Source organism: Molothrus aeneus, chromosome 1, assembly GCF_037042795.1.
Source record: "Molothrus aeneus isolate 106 chromosome 1, BPBGC_Maene_1.0, whole genome shotgun sequence".
In the NCBI taxonomy this organism is placed as follows: Eukaryota; Metazoa; Chordata; class Aves; order Passeriformes; family Icteridae; genus Molothrus; species Molothrus aeneus.
Genome location: NC_089646.1, coordinates 9,825,574 through 9,845,519, shown reverse-complemented (window position 1 = coordinate 9,845,519; position 19,946 = coordinate 9,825,574). Strand labels below are relative to the sequence as shown.

At 36.9% G+C, this 19,946-nt stretch overlaps 1 protein-coding gene across 1 annotated transcript in view; it reads left to right on the top strand.

The window, feature by feature from the left end:
- The window catches only part of PTPRN2 (protein tyrosine phosphatase receptor type N2), a 636,053-nt gene that overhangs the window by 152,601 nt on the left and 463,506 nt on the right, over positions 1 to 19,946 (top strand). Inside the window, exon 3 of the mRNA XM_066551162.1 lies at positions 8,446 to 8,559. Within this exon, the coding sequence (XP_066407259.1) occupies positions 8,446 to 8,559 (114 nt within the window). The remainder of the gene's footprint in view (positions 1 to 8,445; positions 8,560 to 19,946) is intronic.

The window sequence follows — 19,946 nt, the reverse complement described above, 5'->3', positions numbered from 1 at the left end:
AAAAGAAATCTGCTGTCTCAATAAATATTGTCCTGCAAAGATCTAGAAAGCTTCTAGTTTGGCAAAGGACAGAAATAAACCTAGCTTGCTCTATGAGACACTGCAGCTGGTGAATATGAATGGAATGGTCATTAGTCATGTTTTCATGAGAGCAGAGTCTGCTGCAAACACATAATAACTCTTAAAATACAAGCTGTTGGCACTTGGGACAAGTTAAAACTTTCACTACTTTGTTTTTAATACAAAATTAAGATTAATGCAGAAGTGCATTTTGCTGAACATGTTTCCTTGCAGAGTTATTTTTGCCTTGGGAATACAAATGCAAGAGCAGCTACAGTCTGATCACACAGTGAAGACATTGCCAGCACCAAAGTGGTTCTTGGCACCAACCAAAAATGTAATGGGGATCCTTGAAGTGACTGAAGTACATCTCAGTGATACTTGGAAAATTAGTGTACATAAATAAGCATTAGTATATTTGCATCTCAATCATTCCATAAATAAATTCTTAGTCCCTCCAGTAACCTCTGTTCATAAATGCATATTGGGTAAATAAATTAAAAAAAAATTTTTCATTTCATTTTCAATTGTTCACCATTCCTTGTTGCTCTGGCTTAATTTTAAACAGTGCAAGCAATAGGAGCTCCATTACTCTTCCAGGAGGGAGCTGAACAGCTCCAGAATAATTTCTCCCTGCTTGAAAGTTGTTCTGATACAGAATGTTCATTTTTGTCTTTTCACTCCATTTCTCCCAATAATGTCATAAATAATGATTCAACCAGGTTACATAAACGTTTATTGTTTCTTGTAAAGAATCAGGTAGTTCAATGCTTAAGGCTCTATGTGACTGCCTTCTTGCTTTCATTTTTTCTTTGAATTCTCTAGTTTATTCATATCTTTCTGATAATGATGTGGTCAGAATTTGATGCAGAATTGTGTCTTTTTTTATCTAGGGGAAAAAAGGCTATTTCTAAATGGGGGAGGGCACATGGCTTAGATTTCTCAGCATTGAGATAGCAATGTATGGTAAACCTACCTGTTAATCTTGCAGTTCAGTGGCTAAAAATGTTAAAGATTGCTTTATTGTTAGTGTACTAATACCTGATTTATACTTGAATTTAAAGTATTTACCCTCTTGGAGGAGGATTTATATGTTTAAATCTTTCCCCCCTTTTCTCTTTACTGCCATTATTGACCAGAAAGGGAGTAGCTGCACAGAGGACTTTGGTTGCAAGCTCTTTTTTCTTAGAAGCATCACAGCTAATACTGAAGGCATAGCTTTGCTTGGAAAAGCCCTCTCAACATATTACAATTAGAATTTCTTGGGCTTTTCCTCAAAGGTTTTCTGGATTTGCCTCTGATCAGAATTAGAGGCAGATGGTTCCATGGCTTACAGACTGTAGTGGTTATCTGGATGTGGAAGATGTTGATTCAGTCACCATTTTCTGATCCTTTATTATCCTCGTCACAGAGCCAAACCATAACTTTCATGCCATGTAGTTACCTAAGCTGTGGAAAGTTCAAGTTTGGTTCTCTAAGAAGTACCAAGTTATTGAAGCATTATTCAGCTTGAACATTAGCTCTAGCAGCAGAATGTTAGGACTTGCTTTCTTTTCATCTCTACCTTTTCCTTTCCTTAAAGTCTCTCCTGCCCTCTCCTCCCAAGGCATGGCCATTATTTCAATGTTTGCAAGGCCTAAGTATGACCTGTTAAGCTTCAATTCTGTGTTCTGAATCACATAAAGCACTGAAATCTGGACCTCTCATTCTCTTAGCTGAATAACTTAGGGGCTTTTTGGAAGCAGGCAGCACTTCCTTCATGGCAAGCCTGCTCTCCTCTTGCTTTCTTAGCCTGGAACTCAGTTTTCACAGGCCTTTCCTAACCTCCTTTTGCTGTACTGAGGATTTTTTAGTTTTCTCTAAAATTTACATATTTCTGTTGTAACTTAAAAAAATTCTCTAAGTGTGTGTAATGCTTTAGGACTGTACAATCCAGCACTTAAATTAGCAGGTTAACACAGAAATAGTTACTGAAATTGTATTTGTCTTCTGTTGAAGACTATATCTTTTCTCTCTTTTTTTTTTTGAAGGAAGGACTGAGTCCTCCAGAACTTGTAGTCAGAATCACAAGGGGACCATAATGCCCAGAGGAACTATTCATGCCTCAGAATGGTTTGGAGCTTTGCAAATCCCAGCCCTATCACAGTATTTGAACAACAACTAACTAATGCTCCTGTTAATATTAGCTTTTATCTTTAAATATGAGCACTTTCATAATCACTAACATCCTTCCCAATTCTTTTAATCAGTAGAAATATTCAGGGGTTTTAGGTTTGGGGAATTTTTCAAAGTAGACCAGCTATCCACCTTTTTCCTTAAATATCTGGGTCCAGAGAGGTGAGAAGAGGCATCAAATCTTGTTAGAGTTCTTTCATAGGACTGTTTGGTGATCTGGATTGCAGCAGAACTTTTTTAAAGTTACCTTTGCCTTCCAGGCAGCAGTTTATACAGTAGCTGAGGAAAAGTGAATTTACTGGACTCTTAGTTATCCACTGCATGGCAATTTTTTTATTGGATAAAAAAAATCATGTTTAGACTCTCCTACTTCATAGTTTTCTGATTTTTATGGTGTTCCTATTATATTTGCAAAATAAATCTATAAAAATATGCTGTGTTTTCCTTGAAGCTGAGGATTTACTTTTATCGCATAATGTTTTATGCCTCACACAGTAGCAAAAGCAGGATGCCACCACATACTCTTGTTAAACAGTTTCAATGCACTTTCCTTCCTTGTCTTTATTATGCTTTATTTCTAGAAACAAAGATGGTAGCCTTTAATTTTAAAATCAAATCTCTAAATTCTAAATAGCTGCATTAAAGTCTTGCACCTGCCTGTCAGGCATTAGGGCAGGGAAGGACAACGTGGGTGGAGGGTGGCTGGAAGTGCTCAGTTTTGTACTGGGATGGAGCCAGATGGAGCTGGAATCAGGGAATTCAGGGGGTGAGCAGCCTGAGCTCCAGGACTGATCCCTGTCCACTAGATGCCACTATTACTGCTCCTAAACGGGAGCAACCAAGGGCCACCGAGGAAAACAACCAGGGACTGCGGGGATAAGCAAAATAAAATGACTAAAAGGTTTTAAAAGTTGAGCGGGGAGGGTTGCCCCTTGGAAGGCTGCTCTCCCCCGATTGCAAACAGCAGCTTTTCTGCTCAGCCACTGCAGGATTTGCTGTTGGAAGCACTGGACTCACGTTTCCAAAACATTGTATGAGAAATGATGCTGTAGAAGCCACTGCTGCTCTATCTGTATTATCTCTACCTTACTTGCAATGTGAATATAAAAGTAGAGATGTAAGTTATGAGAAAATCTTTTTTAATAGATGGAATAATAAAAAAATATGTTGTTTGCTGAAGACTTTACTTGCAAATGTTGAATGTGGATTTGTGGACTATATCTTTTGAAATAAGCTTCCTGGCATACAACTTAATGTCCTCTTCAAGGAACAGTAACATTAATTTTTTTTTCTTTTTAATTTTTGAAAAGGGATTTTGAAAAGGAACTCTGTACTATGGGAAGCAGCAGGGAGAGAAGAATAAAATACTGTAACAATCTCCTTCATACTTCCTCAACATTTAACATCTGTGACCTTGAAGTTCAGTGTCTTGAGACTTTTGAGATGCAAATATTATGCTTCCCATTGGAAAAGGATTTAATCTCTCCAGTAGGCAATTCAGGCTCTTACTGTGGGTTGTAACACTGACCTTTTTATTAGTCCTGGACCTTACAGCACCTCAAACTACTAGCTAGGGGAGGGAGTGTGAAGTGATGTCCATATTCAGTGAGAAGAAAGGATTCTTTTCTTACAGAAGGTTAAGTTGCTGGAGAATGATGCCCATTGAAAACATTACAGTAGGTTCTCTCGTTAACTGCAAGAGCACAAATGATGCAAGCCAAGGTGGCAGAAGTTGCCATTTGACACACACCACTGGGTCTGTGGGCTTTCTTTTTTACAGGAACAGAGCATAATGACTTAAATTTGGGGCAAATGGGGCAAAACTTAAATTTTATACAGAGCTTTACTTTAATTTGTTAACAATTGTCACAAGGTAATTAGTGTGAAGAAGCAGAAGTGTGACTACTGGCGCTGTCTGGAGAGCTGCTCCTTTCTGCTGCTGCAGGAGTTTGGAGAGCAGAAGAACCAGGTGCTTCAAAGCATCTGCTTGAAGTCTCCTTTGCAAAGGTCACTTGTCAGTGCCGTGTGAAAGTTTCACTGCATGCAGATCTAAATAATTAATTACTGCACAGCACAATCTTTTAATTTACATATATCAAGCTTTCAGCTTCCTGCAGACAAACTCCAGTATCTCTATCAGTCTTCACACCTTTGCTCAGTAGCAAAAGACACTCAACAAGAATTTTTTGCTGGTATTATTCAAAACTTGGATGCCTTGGATACAGCTTAGTTTCAGTCACCAGATTAGCCATACATAGTGGTTCCAGGATGGGATAGGATTCTCTTGCCAAGGACAGCTTTTTTTTACATAATTTTTTTTTTAAAACTTCATGAATCAGCTGCCCTATAAACAGTGTTGCCTTCAAGGGAAGTTTGACACTCAGCACAAGATTCCAAAAATTTTTTAGTACCTCTTAAGCTCTTGATGCTCATCTCCTTTACAAAGTGATGAAACTGGTGCAATCAACTTTTCAAAACTGTTTCAAAGTATAGGCTTTTGTGGTCTCCTTTTACATAATTCAGTACCTGGATGTCAATCATGAATGTAACGTGGTACTTCCTCAGTAGGTATTGGAGGTCATAGATATGCACTAATTCATGACAAATGGCCAACAATAATGAATAATGATGGGTGCTTTCCATTTCCTTTTAGACCTCTCTCAATGATCAGCCTTCCAGAACCTGTGTTTTGACTTGCTCATGGTTTAATCTCTCAGTTGTGATTTTTTTCACTGGAAGTTGATAAATTCTCAGTGTAAATATGTATACCATGCTCCAGGAAGTTGTCTTTAATAAAAGACATACGACACTATTTGAGAGCTTATTGGGCACTTGAGTTACAGTAAATTTGTGTCCTTTAATCTTAGTATCTAACTCTTCAGTACATAAGTATTTGTCAAAATTCAAGATTTTAAACAAAAGCTTGTAAAATTTTATGTTTGTGTTTCTTCTCAAATATTAAGCCTATCAACAAAAGAGTCAAATGGATAAAGAAGCATTTCACTGTTTCCTTGGATGTATGGGTGTATTATTCTTCTGGTTTATTCTCTTATTTGAAAACAAATCTAGCAGCTAAGAGCCAACATGAGCATGCTGTTAATGCAGATTTTTCCTGGTCTAAGTATAACTGTTAAGATATTATTATGGAATTTTCTACTTTTTGCTGACAGCAAGTGATAACACCTTAATAACAAACATGTGTCCCTATTGCTCAGTCTCACCCTTTGCTCATTCTGGGCTGGTGTAAAGTGCAGGTGTCCTTCGCGTGTTACGTTCCCTTTCCTAACACAACTTCAATGGAAGTTCAGTATGAGCACACTCTCAGCAGCTGTGGTGTTATTAAAACATCACTCACTCTTTGAGTTTTCTCTGCCCTGATACATCCTCTGTAAAATCTGGGAGCTTTTCCACTTTCCTTTTTGCCTTATGCCCAGCTTTGTACATTCCTCTCACTGTTTGAGGCCAGCTGGTTGCACAGCAGGGTCCAGAAAGATGCACCATGTACTGACTTTTCTGTAAATCCCACAGTGACTGGGATAGTTCATGGTAGACTAAGCTGGACATTGGTAGACTAAGCTGGACATTTTAAATATTAGCTGTAATTTAATTCAATCTGTTTTTCAACTAAAAATGAGCTTTGTGCTGGATCTAAGCCATTTCTGACCCCACATCTACCATTTAGGTTTCTTGAAAGTAAAAGAGGGGCACTTTTGTCAATTTTTCTTGGTAAAATGGCTCTCCCTTGCTTTTTCTTCCCTTGCAATCTATGTCATTGAAAGCAAGTTTAATTAAAAGATACCCTGAAAATTGAATGCCTAACCTCAATTTAATTTTTTTAGGTCTTATATCTTGCCACAGAAACCTTATTAATTAAAAAAAAAAAGTCAAAACACACCCAAAACCAAACAAACCAGCCCCAAGCAAAAAAAGAAAGCCCCATGCAAACAGAAAAATCTGGGAAAATTCCTACTTTTTTAGAAAAAGCGGCTGAACTATGAAATGTATTATTTGCACGACTCCAGTCCAACTGTAATCCCCGGCACAAAGATCCTCTGTATTTTAGAGCTGGTATTTGCCAACCACTCCTTGGGGCATTCTGCTCTCACTCCTCTCTCCTTGTGCTGCATTTAGCAGAGCCCAGTGCTATTTGTGGTTGCAGCCCCTCCAAAGCTTATTATGCCCATATTTCAAGTACAAAAGCCAATGTAACTTGCACTTTCTCCCTAAGCAGTCCCAGTGTTTTTGGATAGATTGTATAATGCAGCTCAGGCTCATGTGCTAATTGTTAATTTTAGAATTTAAATGAGTTTTGTTCTATTCAAAGGAAGTAGGCTGAAGGTTTCTGAAAACTCTGAGTTTAGGAAAACGGTTTGGTCTCTTTTAGAGTTTGTGAGTGAATTAGCTTTTGCATCCATGGAGATATCCTTAAATGATACTTAATGCAAAAATCTTTCTTTTTTATGGAATGTGTATGCTTTTCTGGACTCTAAAATAAGATTAGAATTATTTTTAAGGTACATTATCTCTAAAAAATGCATGGAATATTATTTGTTTATGTAAACATAGATTTTGTAGTAATTGTTTGTAGCCAGTAATGGTGGTATTCCAAAATACAGTTGGCTGTGTCAGGTTATGTTTCATTTTGAACAATCTTGTTCCTAAACACTGAGATGTTCTTCTGTTCCTTTCTGAATCAAAACCCTATTCCTGCAATCTATCCATTTACAAGTTGACTGATATTTATATACTTTGCTTATTTTCAACTGCAGCAGGTTTTTAAACAGAGATGAATATTTTAATTTGCTGTTAGGCTGCTTTTCACATTGCGTGTCAGAAAACCAAACCCTATCTGTCTTTGTGGTTTCCAAATTAAACCTAGTTTCCAATAGAAAAATTAGATTCAGATGTAGGGTTTTAATTTGAATTAACTTAATTTGACAGTTGTAAGTGACAGGAGGATTGGAAAGGAGAAGAAAGAAAAAGTTGGCTAATTTCAATGAGGTATTTGTGTTTAACAGTGAGGGCTAATAATGCCCTTTTAATGCATCCTGGTTTCGTTTATTTTCTTTTATGCCATTATTTGTGTTTAGTGAACAGCTGGGCCAGTAGTTCCCATTTGTAGTCTTTTAACTCTGTAAAGCAGCACAGAAAGTAATGGACATTTGCAAATTAATGCTTGCCCTTATTTTCTGCTCATCTGATGCAGTTCTCCTTTTGGAGCATAGATGTAGTATCAGAGCAGAAGTAATTACGGTGTTAAAACTAGGATTGCAGTAGAATATTTTGCTAATTAAACTTGATGCATTTAAATTGCTTCCTTTGGATCACTATATAGAAGAGAACTATTTTGAACAATAAATGAAACCACTTTCTTTCTCAGAGACCCAGAATTGCAGATGGTCAGATTGTATGTGAAGCACCTAGACTCTGAATTAGGCTTTTGTATGAAAGGGAGAAAGGTAATTTGAATGTTTGAACTCCCTGTTCCTCCCACACATACACAGGAAGCTTGCCTCAAAATGAACAATTCTCTAAATAAAGACTAATAAGAAGCTAAATTAATTAGAAGGTGTGATTTGAAAAGACATTGATGAGAAGAGTCTGTCATTTCAGACAAATGGAATGGAGCTAAATAAATTAGGCCACATTAATATCTCATTGTTCTGTGAGGAGCTTTCTTTTATTGCATTCATTAGAGGGTACTTCTTGAAATGAGCCTTTACTAGCCATTATGGATTCAGTTCTCATTTACCAATGCCTAACACACAGCGCCCACATTAAAAATGTTTCAGCAAATCCACATAGTTTCTGCAAATTAATATTTATATTTCTGGATGCTGCACTTTTTATCCACATCATAGTAGGCATTGAACATTAAGATTTTCTCTCACTGAATTGTCAGTAAAGAAGACTTACATCTAAAGATTTGGGAAGCAGAAGTCTGAAAATACTTCATAAAATAAACTGTATGCCTATCTCATACAATAGGATATTCCTCCAACTAATATTCTTTCCAGTATTTATTTATTTTGATAGAAAATATTCTGTCTCATGACTTCAGTGGTCCTTTGATAGCTTTTTAAAGTGTCTTTTAAAAGGTTCCTTCAGTATATAATTAGGAGACATTGGAAATGCGCATCTCATCACGCCCTTCTTCCTCTCAGAAAACCAAATGTGTCTTTTTCCTTTTCTTTTTTCTCTTTCCTGCAGATGGAATATTTGGGAGATGTCAGCAAGTGCCAGTAATAGACATCTATAAATATGACATTTCAGCCCCTGTTCTGCAGCACCTGAGGATCATCCTGGAGCAGCTCTCACACAGAGGTACAGTCAAAACTCTAGAGGGGGTTAGATGCACTGGGAGTTACAATTATTCGTGCTCCCTCTGAGGTGATGTCTCCAGAAGTTTTTGAACACATTTGTGTTTCAGCCCTGCTGGTGCAGACTTTATAAAAGTCAAAAGCCTTTGGATTCACTGAGTCTGCCAGGAGGAGCTGGGGAAGCAATTCCAGGAGAGGTGTTTCCTCCCTCTGTAGCACATGTGACTGACACTGCACTGGAAAACGTTAGCATCCATGAATGCTGGTGTCACATAAATAAACCAGCAGGAAAGAAAAAAAAGTTTGCCTTCTGCACCACAGCACATTTCAGGGTCCATGGGAAGAAAACACAAAACTTCTAGTTAGCTGAAAATAGTTCTGAACTTTCTAATAAACTCAGATAAAAACCTGCTCTGATTTCATTACCAGCTGCAGCTGGTCTGTTTCTTTTAATTTTTGTTCACCTTTCCAATGTTAATCTCTCTGCTCTTTCCAAAGCCAGAAAGGATTTTCTGGCTTTTGAATGGCATAACTTGAACTAACAAATCAAAACTTGAGTAAAGTGAAAGCCAGTAAGGTGAACAAACCTTTCAGATACTAATATATGAAATAAACATCTCTTGTAGACAGTCACTGGACCAAGATTTTCAAATTGTTCTAAGAGTATTGTTGGAATGTTTAACTTTGCACTTGCATCATCTGTGTGGGTGTTTGTACCTAAATATTTTCCAGCTACAATGACAAAATAGTAATATTGCATTAGCATGATGCTAGTTTAATAATGAGAAAACATTGGTTTCTTCAGAGTTTGGGACCCTGCTTAGAGACTAGACTTCTAGTTGGGACACTCATTTAGAGCATTTAAAAATTTTCCAGGGATTTATTTGCTGTTCAGCAGCCCATCCAAGTGAGATGAACTCAGCAAAACTTGATTGTAGTAGCTCCTGCCTGATTAACAGTTACATGTGAATAGTACTTGTGGCTCTTTCACTTGTCATTTTCTAAAGGCTAAGTAATGCAAGCAAAGTTATGAAAATACTCTGTTGTCAGGGCAACATTTTATGAGTGAAAAAAACTTGTGTCTGGGCTCTGTTTGAATATGGTGAGGGAGGAGGAGAGGACACATTCATCTCATTAGGTCACCTAAATAAATACCTGAAGTAATGATGCACACATGGACAGGGAGCAGTTATTTACATCACCTGAATATAGGTCAGGTGTCCTATGTAAAGCTTCTCCTATGAGGATGTCAGAGACCTGCAGTTGACTGATGTCCTTGTGAAGGGAGCATTCAGAGAGGGATGGGATACCCCAGGCCATCTCAGGATGCTCACCTGCCTCCATCTCCCTCCTCACCATAAGATTTTGATTAGTTAAAAGGAATTGATGTGGCCTCCCCTTCTAAGTGCTCCCCTGATCAATAAACCCACCCTTCCTAGGACTTTTGTTATCCACAACCCACCTTCCTGCATTTAACTTTTTTGTTGCAGGACACCATAGTATGCTTCTTTTAAGGAAACTTGCACATTGAAATTTGGTCTTGTCTCATAGTTTCTTATAGCAAGAAAGTGACAAGGAAAACGCAGATTGAAACCATGGTGGAAATAAAGGACTTTTGCTTTTATCTGCTTTACTAGTTACATTCAGAGATGCATACACAAATGTGTGAATTTGAACTGATACAAAACTTTTGCAAGCTGTTTTTGTAGTCTCTAGGTAACTCAGTGAAGGGAATCTTAAATATATCTATGAAACATAAGAGAATGCTGGAATGCTCTTGCTCAAATCATCAATGGCATAACATAACATTTTCTTTTTCTTTTTACTCTTAGTAGCTTGCAAATTTTGTTTAGCAGGGACAGAAATATGGAAGGAATAGAATCAATACTATCAAATTGATGGATTACTGACATAAGATTGCTCAGACAAAACTCTGCTGCTTACTGGTGCTGTCAGATGTAAGACATCCAGCCCTCGGGTGGTGTTTTCTGGCTGTGATGGTCACTCTGACAGTTAATGCTGTTCTCCTGCACTACAGGGTGTACAAAATGGGATAAGCATTTCTGCAGTAAAGCTCGACAAAACTTTGTCAGGACTGCACTAATATTTCAGGCAACTACCAGAAAGGGCTTAATTTTTTCAGAGGTCTTATTTCCTTTATTTGTGTGATACTCCATTCTTGTCATCTCCAAAAGACTTCTGTCTGGTGGTGCTCACCTTCCCTGGAATGGGTAGGGGACAGCACCTATTCTCTCCTCTCTGTAAACAGCAGGACAATATTCCCTTGAAAGACTGTACAGTTGGTGTTGTGATTAGTAACAGTTTTAGTAATGCCTATGTTGAACCCTTTCTATTTTTATTAGATGAATATACAGGCAAGGATGAAATATTCTGAGGGTAATTAACTTGAGTGGTCTTCTAGGTTCTTATTTATTTAATTTTTTAATGTGACTTAGTTTGTCTATTTAATTTCCTTCCTGATGTATTCTTGCAGAATTACTAAGATCTTCCTTTTTGTCCCCAACCCTGAAAATAGTCTGTTGACATCTATTTCCATAAGATTAAAAAAAAAGGCAATAGAAGGCCTTGTAAAATGTACATTCTTTTTCATCCTTCTTTGCTGATTGCTTGTAAGTAAGTGGTGCCTATGTTTGAATCATGGCCCAAATGGAAGAGTGTGTGGTGAGATGTATAAAACAAAGGACAATGTGATGTGAATAGCAAATAGAATTTGTGACTGCCAACTCAAAATGTTTACTACAATGGGGAAGGATAAGACAGAGGTTTAGATGAGTGACACACCTGATGATAATCTATTTAATAAAGGACTTTGACTAAAATTGAATTCAGGTTTCATAATAATACAGATTTTATGTCTTCTTTACACATTGAGTCTATCTTTGTCTATACTATTGACTGGGTAGATTGATGATAGAAATGAATGCCTTGGAATATTAGACAGTTCCCTACAAAGAAATGATCTGTTAGCATTCAAATACCCTTGCTTCTGTCATTTTCACTCACACTGTCCTTGAGTCCTTCAAACCCTCATGAAGATTTTCTGAAGGTTCAGTGTTTATAAATGGATCTGTCTATATGGGAAAAACCCTTCTCACTGTTGCTGAAACATGACAAATCACTTTCTGGAGCTGATGGTACTTTATATATTATAATCCACAAAAATTTATGAGGAATTGAAACATATTTCATTGTCTGATAAACAGGACAGTCAAAAGGATGCCATGTAGATGGGTCTGAATCATTTGAAAATGGAAGTGAAGGAAGTATCAGTGTAGAGGGGTGAATGAGTAGTGCCTGAAGGAAAGACAACCCTGTGGTTGGTCTTCTGCATCCTCTTGTCCAACTTGGAAGAAGATATTTTATGGAGTATGCAAGAATGATAAATGATGTGCGCATTTCCTTGTTAAGGCTAAAATGCAGAAAATAATTTTTCCCTCTTTTTTTTTACCTATTAATTTTTTTTTGTTTTCTTCTTGTCCCCACAGTAGTGACATTTATATTGTAAAGGCAAAGTATTCACTAAAAAGTCTCAACAAGGTTGTGGAAACAGTTCCACATTGATTATTGACCCGTAAATCAGAATCATGAAAAAATGAGATAGGAGAGCTAAGGATGGGACATCATAACTCAAACATGAAGCATAAACAGTACTTGAAATACCACCATTAGCAATAACAAATGAGAACAGTAGTATTTTTCAACTTGCACGCTCCAACAGGCATTTAATGTGTGTTTCATGGGATTAGAAACAGTACCAGGGGTTAGCAATAGCACCATGATAACGTGGTACCAACTCTGTGAGTGTGAGCTGCCACAGCAATGGGCATTCCCTGGGGGAGGAGCTCAAAGGTGGAGGCTGAAGGACACAATTCCTTAAAAACATCAGGACACAAGAGCATTTGCTCAGGGTCACAACGAATGCCCAGCTGACTTGGGATTCTGCCTCTGAGAGAGGGCACTGCACCTTTAGGGGAAACAATGGAATAAGATTCCAAGCCCAGAGAAGTGTTTTGCACGTTTGTACCTTCTCAGCACCGTGTCCATGGTGTCTCCTGAGCTGGAAGTTGTGGTTTTGTGTTCGCTCCCTGCTCTGTGGACTCTGTTTCTAGCTCAGCTTGACAGGTTGCTGAGTATTGGAAACAAAGTGTGTTAGAGTAATAATCAGTATTTCAGCTTCAGTTTTCTTTTTTACTCAAAATGTAATTGAATTACCTCTATTTTTGCTTTTCTGCAGCAAATGTGTAGAGTGACTGAAAAACAGATCAGTTATGCATATTCTTTTTTTATTTTTATGTGAGCTGGATAATTCCTAAATAATTCCTCAGTATGCTTGCTGCCACTTAATTTTTGCAATAACACCTTGTTCAAAATGATAGCTTAAAAGAAAGCAGTTTATTTCACTCTGTTATGAAGAAAGTCCTGCTTAAGATATTCAGATATCAACAGTATATTAAGAGAACCAAAAAGAGTAGGATGTGCTTTTAAATTCATGTAGCTTAAGTGAGCAAGAAATTCTGGAGAGATTCATGGACTGTGGAAATAGGCAATGTATTACACACTATTGAAAAAAATAGTGTTTTTCCCTCTTGTTTGCTTTCTTTGCAATGCAGGAAGCTCTTGACAGGGAGAAAAAATTATCTGTCTTAAATGAATTCTAACCAGCTAAGTGTAAGGTGATTAATATAACTTTGCTAGAAATAATTTTATATTCTTACAGCAACTTTGTTTAAAAAAATTGAAATGATTTACAATCGGTTAGCTGGAAAATTGAAATGGATGTGACCTGTCACATATAGCTTGTGAATTACAAAAGGGTTGCTAAATATTTTTTTCACTCAGGACTATTTTTCAAGAAAAAGTATAATTTTTTACTCCAAGAAAGGTAAGAGTTGAAAGCAAGTCTTTATAAGCTCAATTTTGAAATAAACTTAAAAGGAATGGTGCAGCTCTTGCACATATTTGTGAGGTGATTATCACATCATTATGGAGGAATACAGAAACCTGAAACCCTGAGAGGTAGGAGAAAGCAGGTTTTTCTTTAAATTGAAATATTGATATAAATGAAGGCAAACTCTTCTTTGGCAGAGAGCAGTGTGTTTACATCTAATTTCCTGGGCATCAGCCTGCTCCAGACATCTGTCTACAGAGCAAATTCTTCTCCTAGATGGCTGCTGAAGCCAGGAATTGAAGCATAACTCCCATGATGAGCTCCACCAGAGGAACTCAGCTGGGACTGGACATATTTACCTTCTTCTGGTATCACTGTCACACTGCCTTCACTTTTTGGCTCAATGGACAAAAACCTGCTGAAAAGGTTGCAAAAAAATTCCTGCCTTTGTTAAGTGCTGAAGCACCACTGATATTTTTCAGTCTTCAAAGACATAAATGGAAGTTCAGAAAAGAATGAGTTTCAGAAAAAGCAAAAAGATTTATTTACAGAGCAGCAGATCCTGTTTTGGACACCCATGTGTTGCACAGCACAGAATCAAACAAAACAGATTTTATTTTTTTTCTGTTTGGTTCTTTGTATGGCTGCTCTGCTTACCAGACATAATCTGACATGGCACTGACTTGTCAGATACCATATAATATAATTGTGAAAAATGATCATTTCAGGAAATTGGTATTTATGAAGAATGCATTGGAATTATGAAAATGATTATAGGAGTGAAACAGATTCCATGGATCCTGAGGAAGATATTAAAAATTACAGAGGAAAGCTTTTTGCAATGTACATAGTGTTTTATCTGCATCCACAACACCATGGTGTAAAGCTTTTTGATTTTGCATAATTTTATTTTTTTGGAAGACATATATGTCATTGTGATAGCAACACATTCTCTTGTTTAAATAGAATGACCAATCAGAGCTTTTACTTGTGCTTTTGATAAACAAATAAATACATTAACTAAATGTTTGGTACAAAGGAGAAAAGGTCTGCATGCCTTCCTTGTGTCATGTTTACACCAACTAGCAGTGACAATTACATCAAATTCTTTGTGGCCAGGTAATTTCTTCCAAAGGAAATTTAGAAGTTAGTGATAATATAATGCAAATATCTAAGGATGCTGATCAATTTCCCCCTTGCTTATTTTGCTCAGAAGATCTGTGTGGCACCTCATGGATTTTAACCTTTGCATTAATGTTTTGTCTTTTCCATGTCTGTGCTGGCTCTTTTGAAATTTGTTCTTTTTGTGATCTTTGAAAACTGAGGACTGACTTTGTTTCTTCTTCCAGTGGATAAAGCTGCAGATGCCTCTTCTTTTTCCTTTTGGGCTTTCCTGAGCAAGCTCAGCAGGCATCCTCTGGATGGTTCTCAGCCTTGGATTGAGCAGCAGCTCAGCTGCTGAAAGTCTTTGTATTTGGGATACTCATGAATGTGTTCCCCTGTTAATAATGTCCTAGGGAATTCTGAATTTCATTCTTACTCTCTTAGATAATTTTAAAAAATTAACCCTTTCCACAGGACCATTGGGTTTGAAGTGATATAGGTGTATAATATGTTTTTAAAACACACTTAAAAATGCATCAATCAAATTGCAGTTCATTTTCAGTAGTTCCCACACTTGGAATGTCACCAAGTCACAATTCAAGCATGAGATTACTTCTTTAGGTGCTATATTCTCTAATAACACCACTTTTGGAAACTACGAATAACAATATAGCATATCCAAACTACTTATGCCATTTTCTACCATTAATCTGTAATTATAGCCTATTTACATATTCAAAATAAGACGATTTCACTATTTTTTTATCATTTCACTACCAGTGCTTTCTTTTCTTGTTTATTACTAGGGAATATTTTCCTTTTCTATGTCTATATTCATTGCATATTCTTATCTGCAGTTATAATCTCTATCTACATAGCCTCATGTTCTTTTAAGATGTCAGCTCTTAAAGACTGTATTTGACATATATTTTTAGTGTTCTAATAGGTACTCTAAATTCTGAAACTTTTAGGCTTATTTATCGAAGTCATTATTTAATTTGTTAATACAAAACTTCAGTGGGTAGGTTTTGTCCCTCACACAACCATGATAAGATTGAGGCTTTCCTTTGTTTTAGTAACAAATGAAAATTACCACAAAAGTTCTTTTTTCCCCTCCTCTGTAGAAAAAGTAAATATATATACTTATAAAATATATATACATATAAAATACGTTGGTGGCTTTTTATTTTCCACTTAAGGTGTTTTCATTCTTTACCTCATGGCTGTGGCAGAGTGCTTCTGACAAACACAGCAGTCTCCTGAAAAGGCTGAGTAATGTTAAATTTCTTTTTAAATTCTACATTTTCTTTTTTTCATGCTGATTCTTAGCATGTACTCACTGCATTTCAGGCTTCCTCCTCTGTTTTGCTTTGCCTATACATGGATAGACAAAGCAGTTGATGAGAATAAAATTATAGTATCCCTCCAGTATTCCATCGCTCAGTTTTTCATTTAAGCTTCTCCCAGCCTTAAAATGGCAAAAAAGGAGTTTCCCCCCATTTTTAGTCTTTTTCCTATTGTTGTCTGGTTTCTAATTAAACATTGCATGGACCTGGACTACATATTTTGCTAAATAGTTTCCAGTCTTTTAGGAAGACATTGAATGTTCTTCCTGCTTGACTTAGCATATGTCATGCATATATTAAACTACATTTTGTTCTTTGCCCCACTTTGAGGTTTGTGAGGTTTCCCTCACATGCTGTATTTTCACATTTCTTTAACATGGTAAGATAATTGATTTTCTTTTCCTTATTTTATCTGTGAGCTACTCAACAATGCAAAACCTCTGACTGGGAGAGAAAGTGTAAGGCTCCTGAGTCTGTGATGTTTCAGAAACTTAACTTTTTTGTTCCTTTTATTTTTATGTGGCTCTTTTGAAGAGCTAAAATTCCTGCCTGAGCATCCTCTAGTTCTTTGATACATTCCTAGAAAGCTGTGTTGAGTCTTTAGATGTCCCTTCATCCCTTCTTCAGTAGAGAGAGTAATGAAATTAAAAGACTTCAGCATTCCAGCTCAGCTTTTTCTAATTGCTGATGAGTTTCATTCAAGTCTTTCCAGGTAAATTCTAACAGAACTGTGTTCACTTCTGATAATTTTATAGTTACTCACTATTTTGTAGACACTCCTTATAGTGCTAAGCATTGAGCTTTTCATTGATTTTATAGTTACTAGGTTTTAGCAGGCATCCAGCTCATAGTCATATTCAAGATGTTTGAAGGATTTAATACCAGCCAATACTGCAAAATAGTGTAAAACCTAATTCAAAATTCTACATGGTCAAAAGGTCATTTTGTTCACTCACATACCTTTTGTCTTTATAACTCTCCATCATAAAGGTCTGTTCTCTGTGAAATTCCAAGCTTCCCATTTGATCTGCTGTGTAAAAGGCAAGTTCTAAAGATTTAGACAATTGCTCTTTAAATGATAGTATTTAGAGTCTTCAAATGTGTTTGATACTCATCACCCATAAATTTCTAACCTGATATATTTATCAGCATTTCAGAAAAAGCTCTCTATTTGTCCTAACTGTAATGAGTATCATCATGCACTGGAAGTATTTGGTAAGGTCAGTTCTATGTGAGTAAGGCCAGGCTGCTTTTTTCTAGAAAAGAAATAGAGATAACAAATTATTTAAGTCAAAAATCATTCACCTTAATGCTCCATTAAATATTTATTGGTAGTAAATACTTTTACAGAAGTTAGAAATTAATTTCAAACAATTTCTAAATAGAAGAAGGGTTAAACTCTCCACCTAATTAAACCATAATAAATAAATCAATCAGCCCTACATAGGAAGGAAAATACATTATTTTATGTTTTGGGTTAGGATGGCTCTGACATCATCAACAATCTTAATTGAAAACTGCAAGACTGAGCATTAACATTTTTGCATATATGTGGGAGAGACAATGATACAATATTCTTCCCTTTTCTTCCATCAAAATGAACTTTGTTCTGACATTGCCTGCAGGCTTGAGCAGAGGGCAGTCAATGCTCAGGAATCAAGACACTAAATTTAAGTTTAAAATTAAAATGTTCATTAACATGGAAAACTTCTAAGTACCCATCTTATTAACCTGTGAGGTAATTCCAACAGTCAATAAATGAAAATGGAATGTGGTCCTCAGTTGTAGTTACTTAAACTGAGAGAATTTTCTTTTAGCTAAGAATAACCTTAGAAAGAGTGGATACCAAATTTGATTCAGAAATGAGAAAAATACTCTTGAACCCATCTTGTAACTCTGCTTTTTCTCCCTTGTGGGCAGTGCAAAACCTGTCTCCTTTTAAATTTTAATTAAAACTTAGATTAGTTATGATCATCTAATCTTTCCTTTGCTCTGCAGTGTCTGATCACTGTGTATAAGTATCCAAAGTTTAATCTGCTTCTGGTCCTCCCAGATTTGGCAGTCTAATTAAGTGCTCAACTTTAGCACTTAGTATATAAACAATCCCACTTCATGTTTTGATAAGATTTTAGATGAAATTGGTCACTTACCTGTTCTGCTGAAATATTCCTGAATAATTTTTTTGTTTCATCTTTACTACTGCATTCATCTCCTTTAGGAACCAACAGATTTCCTTCCTGCATTATGCTAAAAATCTATTTGAAGGCTCAGCCTACCATTGACAGTAAAGCATTATTGGCATTGTTCTGTGGGGGTCTTAAAGACATTCCTTCAGTGTGAAAATTAATATATAAAATATGTCAACATTCAAACATTGGTTCTAAGGCTCATAGTTCATTGTAAAATCCACTCTTTTTCTCACCAGGTTATGGTGACTGAAGGAGGTGTGCAGATATCTTAGTTCTTCCTTGCACATGACTTTGCCCTTCTCTTTGCTGGCCTCATCTTTACTTTTCCTCTGCAATCCTTCACCTCATTCCAGATTCCTTGTGACTAATTGTTTTCCTCTGAACTTTGGGAAGACATGACATTCTTGTCTTGTTCTTAGGCCAGCAGCTAAGTGACACAGAAAGCTGTAGCACAACAGTTCAGGAGGTAGATCTTGTTCCTTATGGCAGCTTGCTCAATGTGTGGACAGGTGATCCACATTCTGGTAGCTGCAGCTGATGTTAAATGGATGGAGATGTTATTTCAATTGCTCTTAGCAGCTCTGTTGAAAGCAGGCTTACATTGGCCCCATGGGGGCCAGCTTGACTCAATATAAACAGCTAAGGGGTTACAAAAAGTTACAAAAGTGTTAATCTTCCACCTCTTCACTTCCCATCTCACTCCTCCCATCACATCCCATTCCATTTTCCCTGGCACATCCCACCCCATTCTTAGTGACAGTGACTTTCAAGGTGGTTTTGGAAGCATTTTGCCAATGACCCTGCAGCTGCTGAGCCCACACTGTGAGCTCCCGTGGGGTGAACAGCCCCAGCTCACACACAGAGGCTTCTGCAGCCTCTCTCTCCTGGGCTCTTTATAAACAGTAGAGAAACAAGCACTTCTAGGGTGCCTAAAAGGGAGTAAATTCAGAAAATTGTAGGATGAAGTGAATCATATCTTTGATTCCACTGATGATATTGTTTAGCTGTCCATTGACTGGGGAGTCCCTGGCTGATTACCTCTGTCTTTCATTTATTCACCTAAATTTGGTCCTTTGTGTCTCACTGAGTGCAGTATTTAAGTTCAGCTGTATTCCAGGCCCTGTGGAGACTTGTTTAGAGGAATTCCCTTGTGGGAAGGATAAGTGGCTTCTGGGTACAGCTTCAGTAGTCCTATTCAGGCTGAACAGAACCTGAGAAACAATTTCAAATTCCCAGCACCAGGGTCACCGAAAAAGAAAAAAAACAACAACTTTGCTGCAGTTTGCTCTGGCCCTTGCTCTTGCAACATTTTAATTATTTTTCTGGAATCGTCTGGGCACTCATCAGTTATCCATGTAGCAGCATAAACTAATCTGAACTCAAATTCTGACCTTTGTTGAATAGCAGGGGCTCAGGCAATTTCTAATCTTGCTGTGTTATTTTGGCATAAACTTCTTTGTTCAATTTATGCTAGCATAGATCCTGGTTTTTTCTAGAACTTCAGTTGGACAGATCATGGTACAGGTCCTTGCCTGACAACTGATGGCATGAACTCATCTTCACTGAAAGAAGTTCTGCTTTTAGCCTTGAGAACATTCTTGTGACCCTATAATTTCACTTATTTTTTTGTACTTCACCACTTTTTTTTGAACTAGGGACAAGATACCTGTTTGGATGTCTTTCATATTTTAGTGACTAAGTTGTGTAATAATATTTTGTGTTTCTTTGGGGAGAAAAAGCTATTTTATCTTTATAATTTTCACATAAATGCTGTAGAAGCAGATCTGTTGAAATAATCAAACTGCAGTATTTTCCCTCTTAAAAAGAAAGTGGATCTGAAACG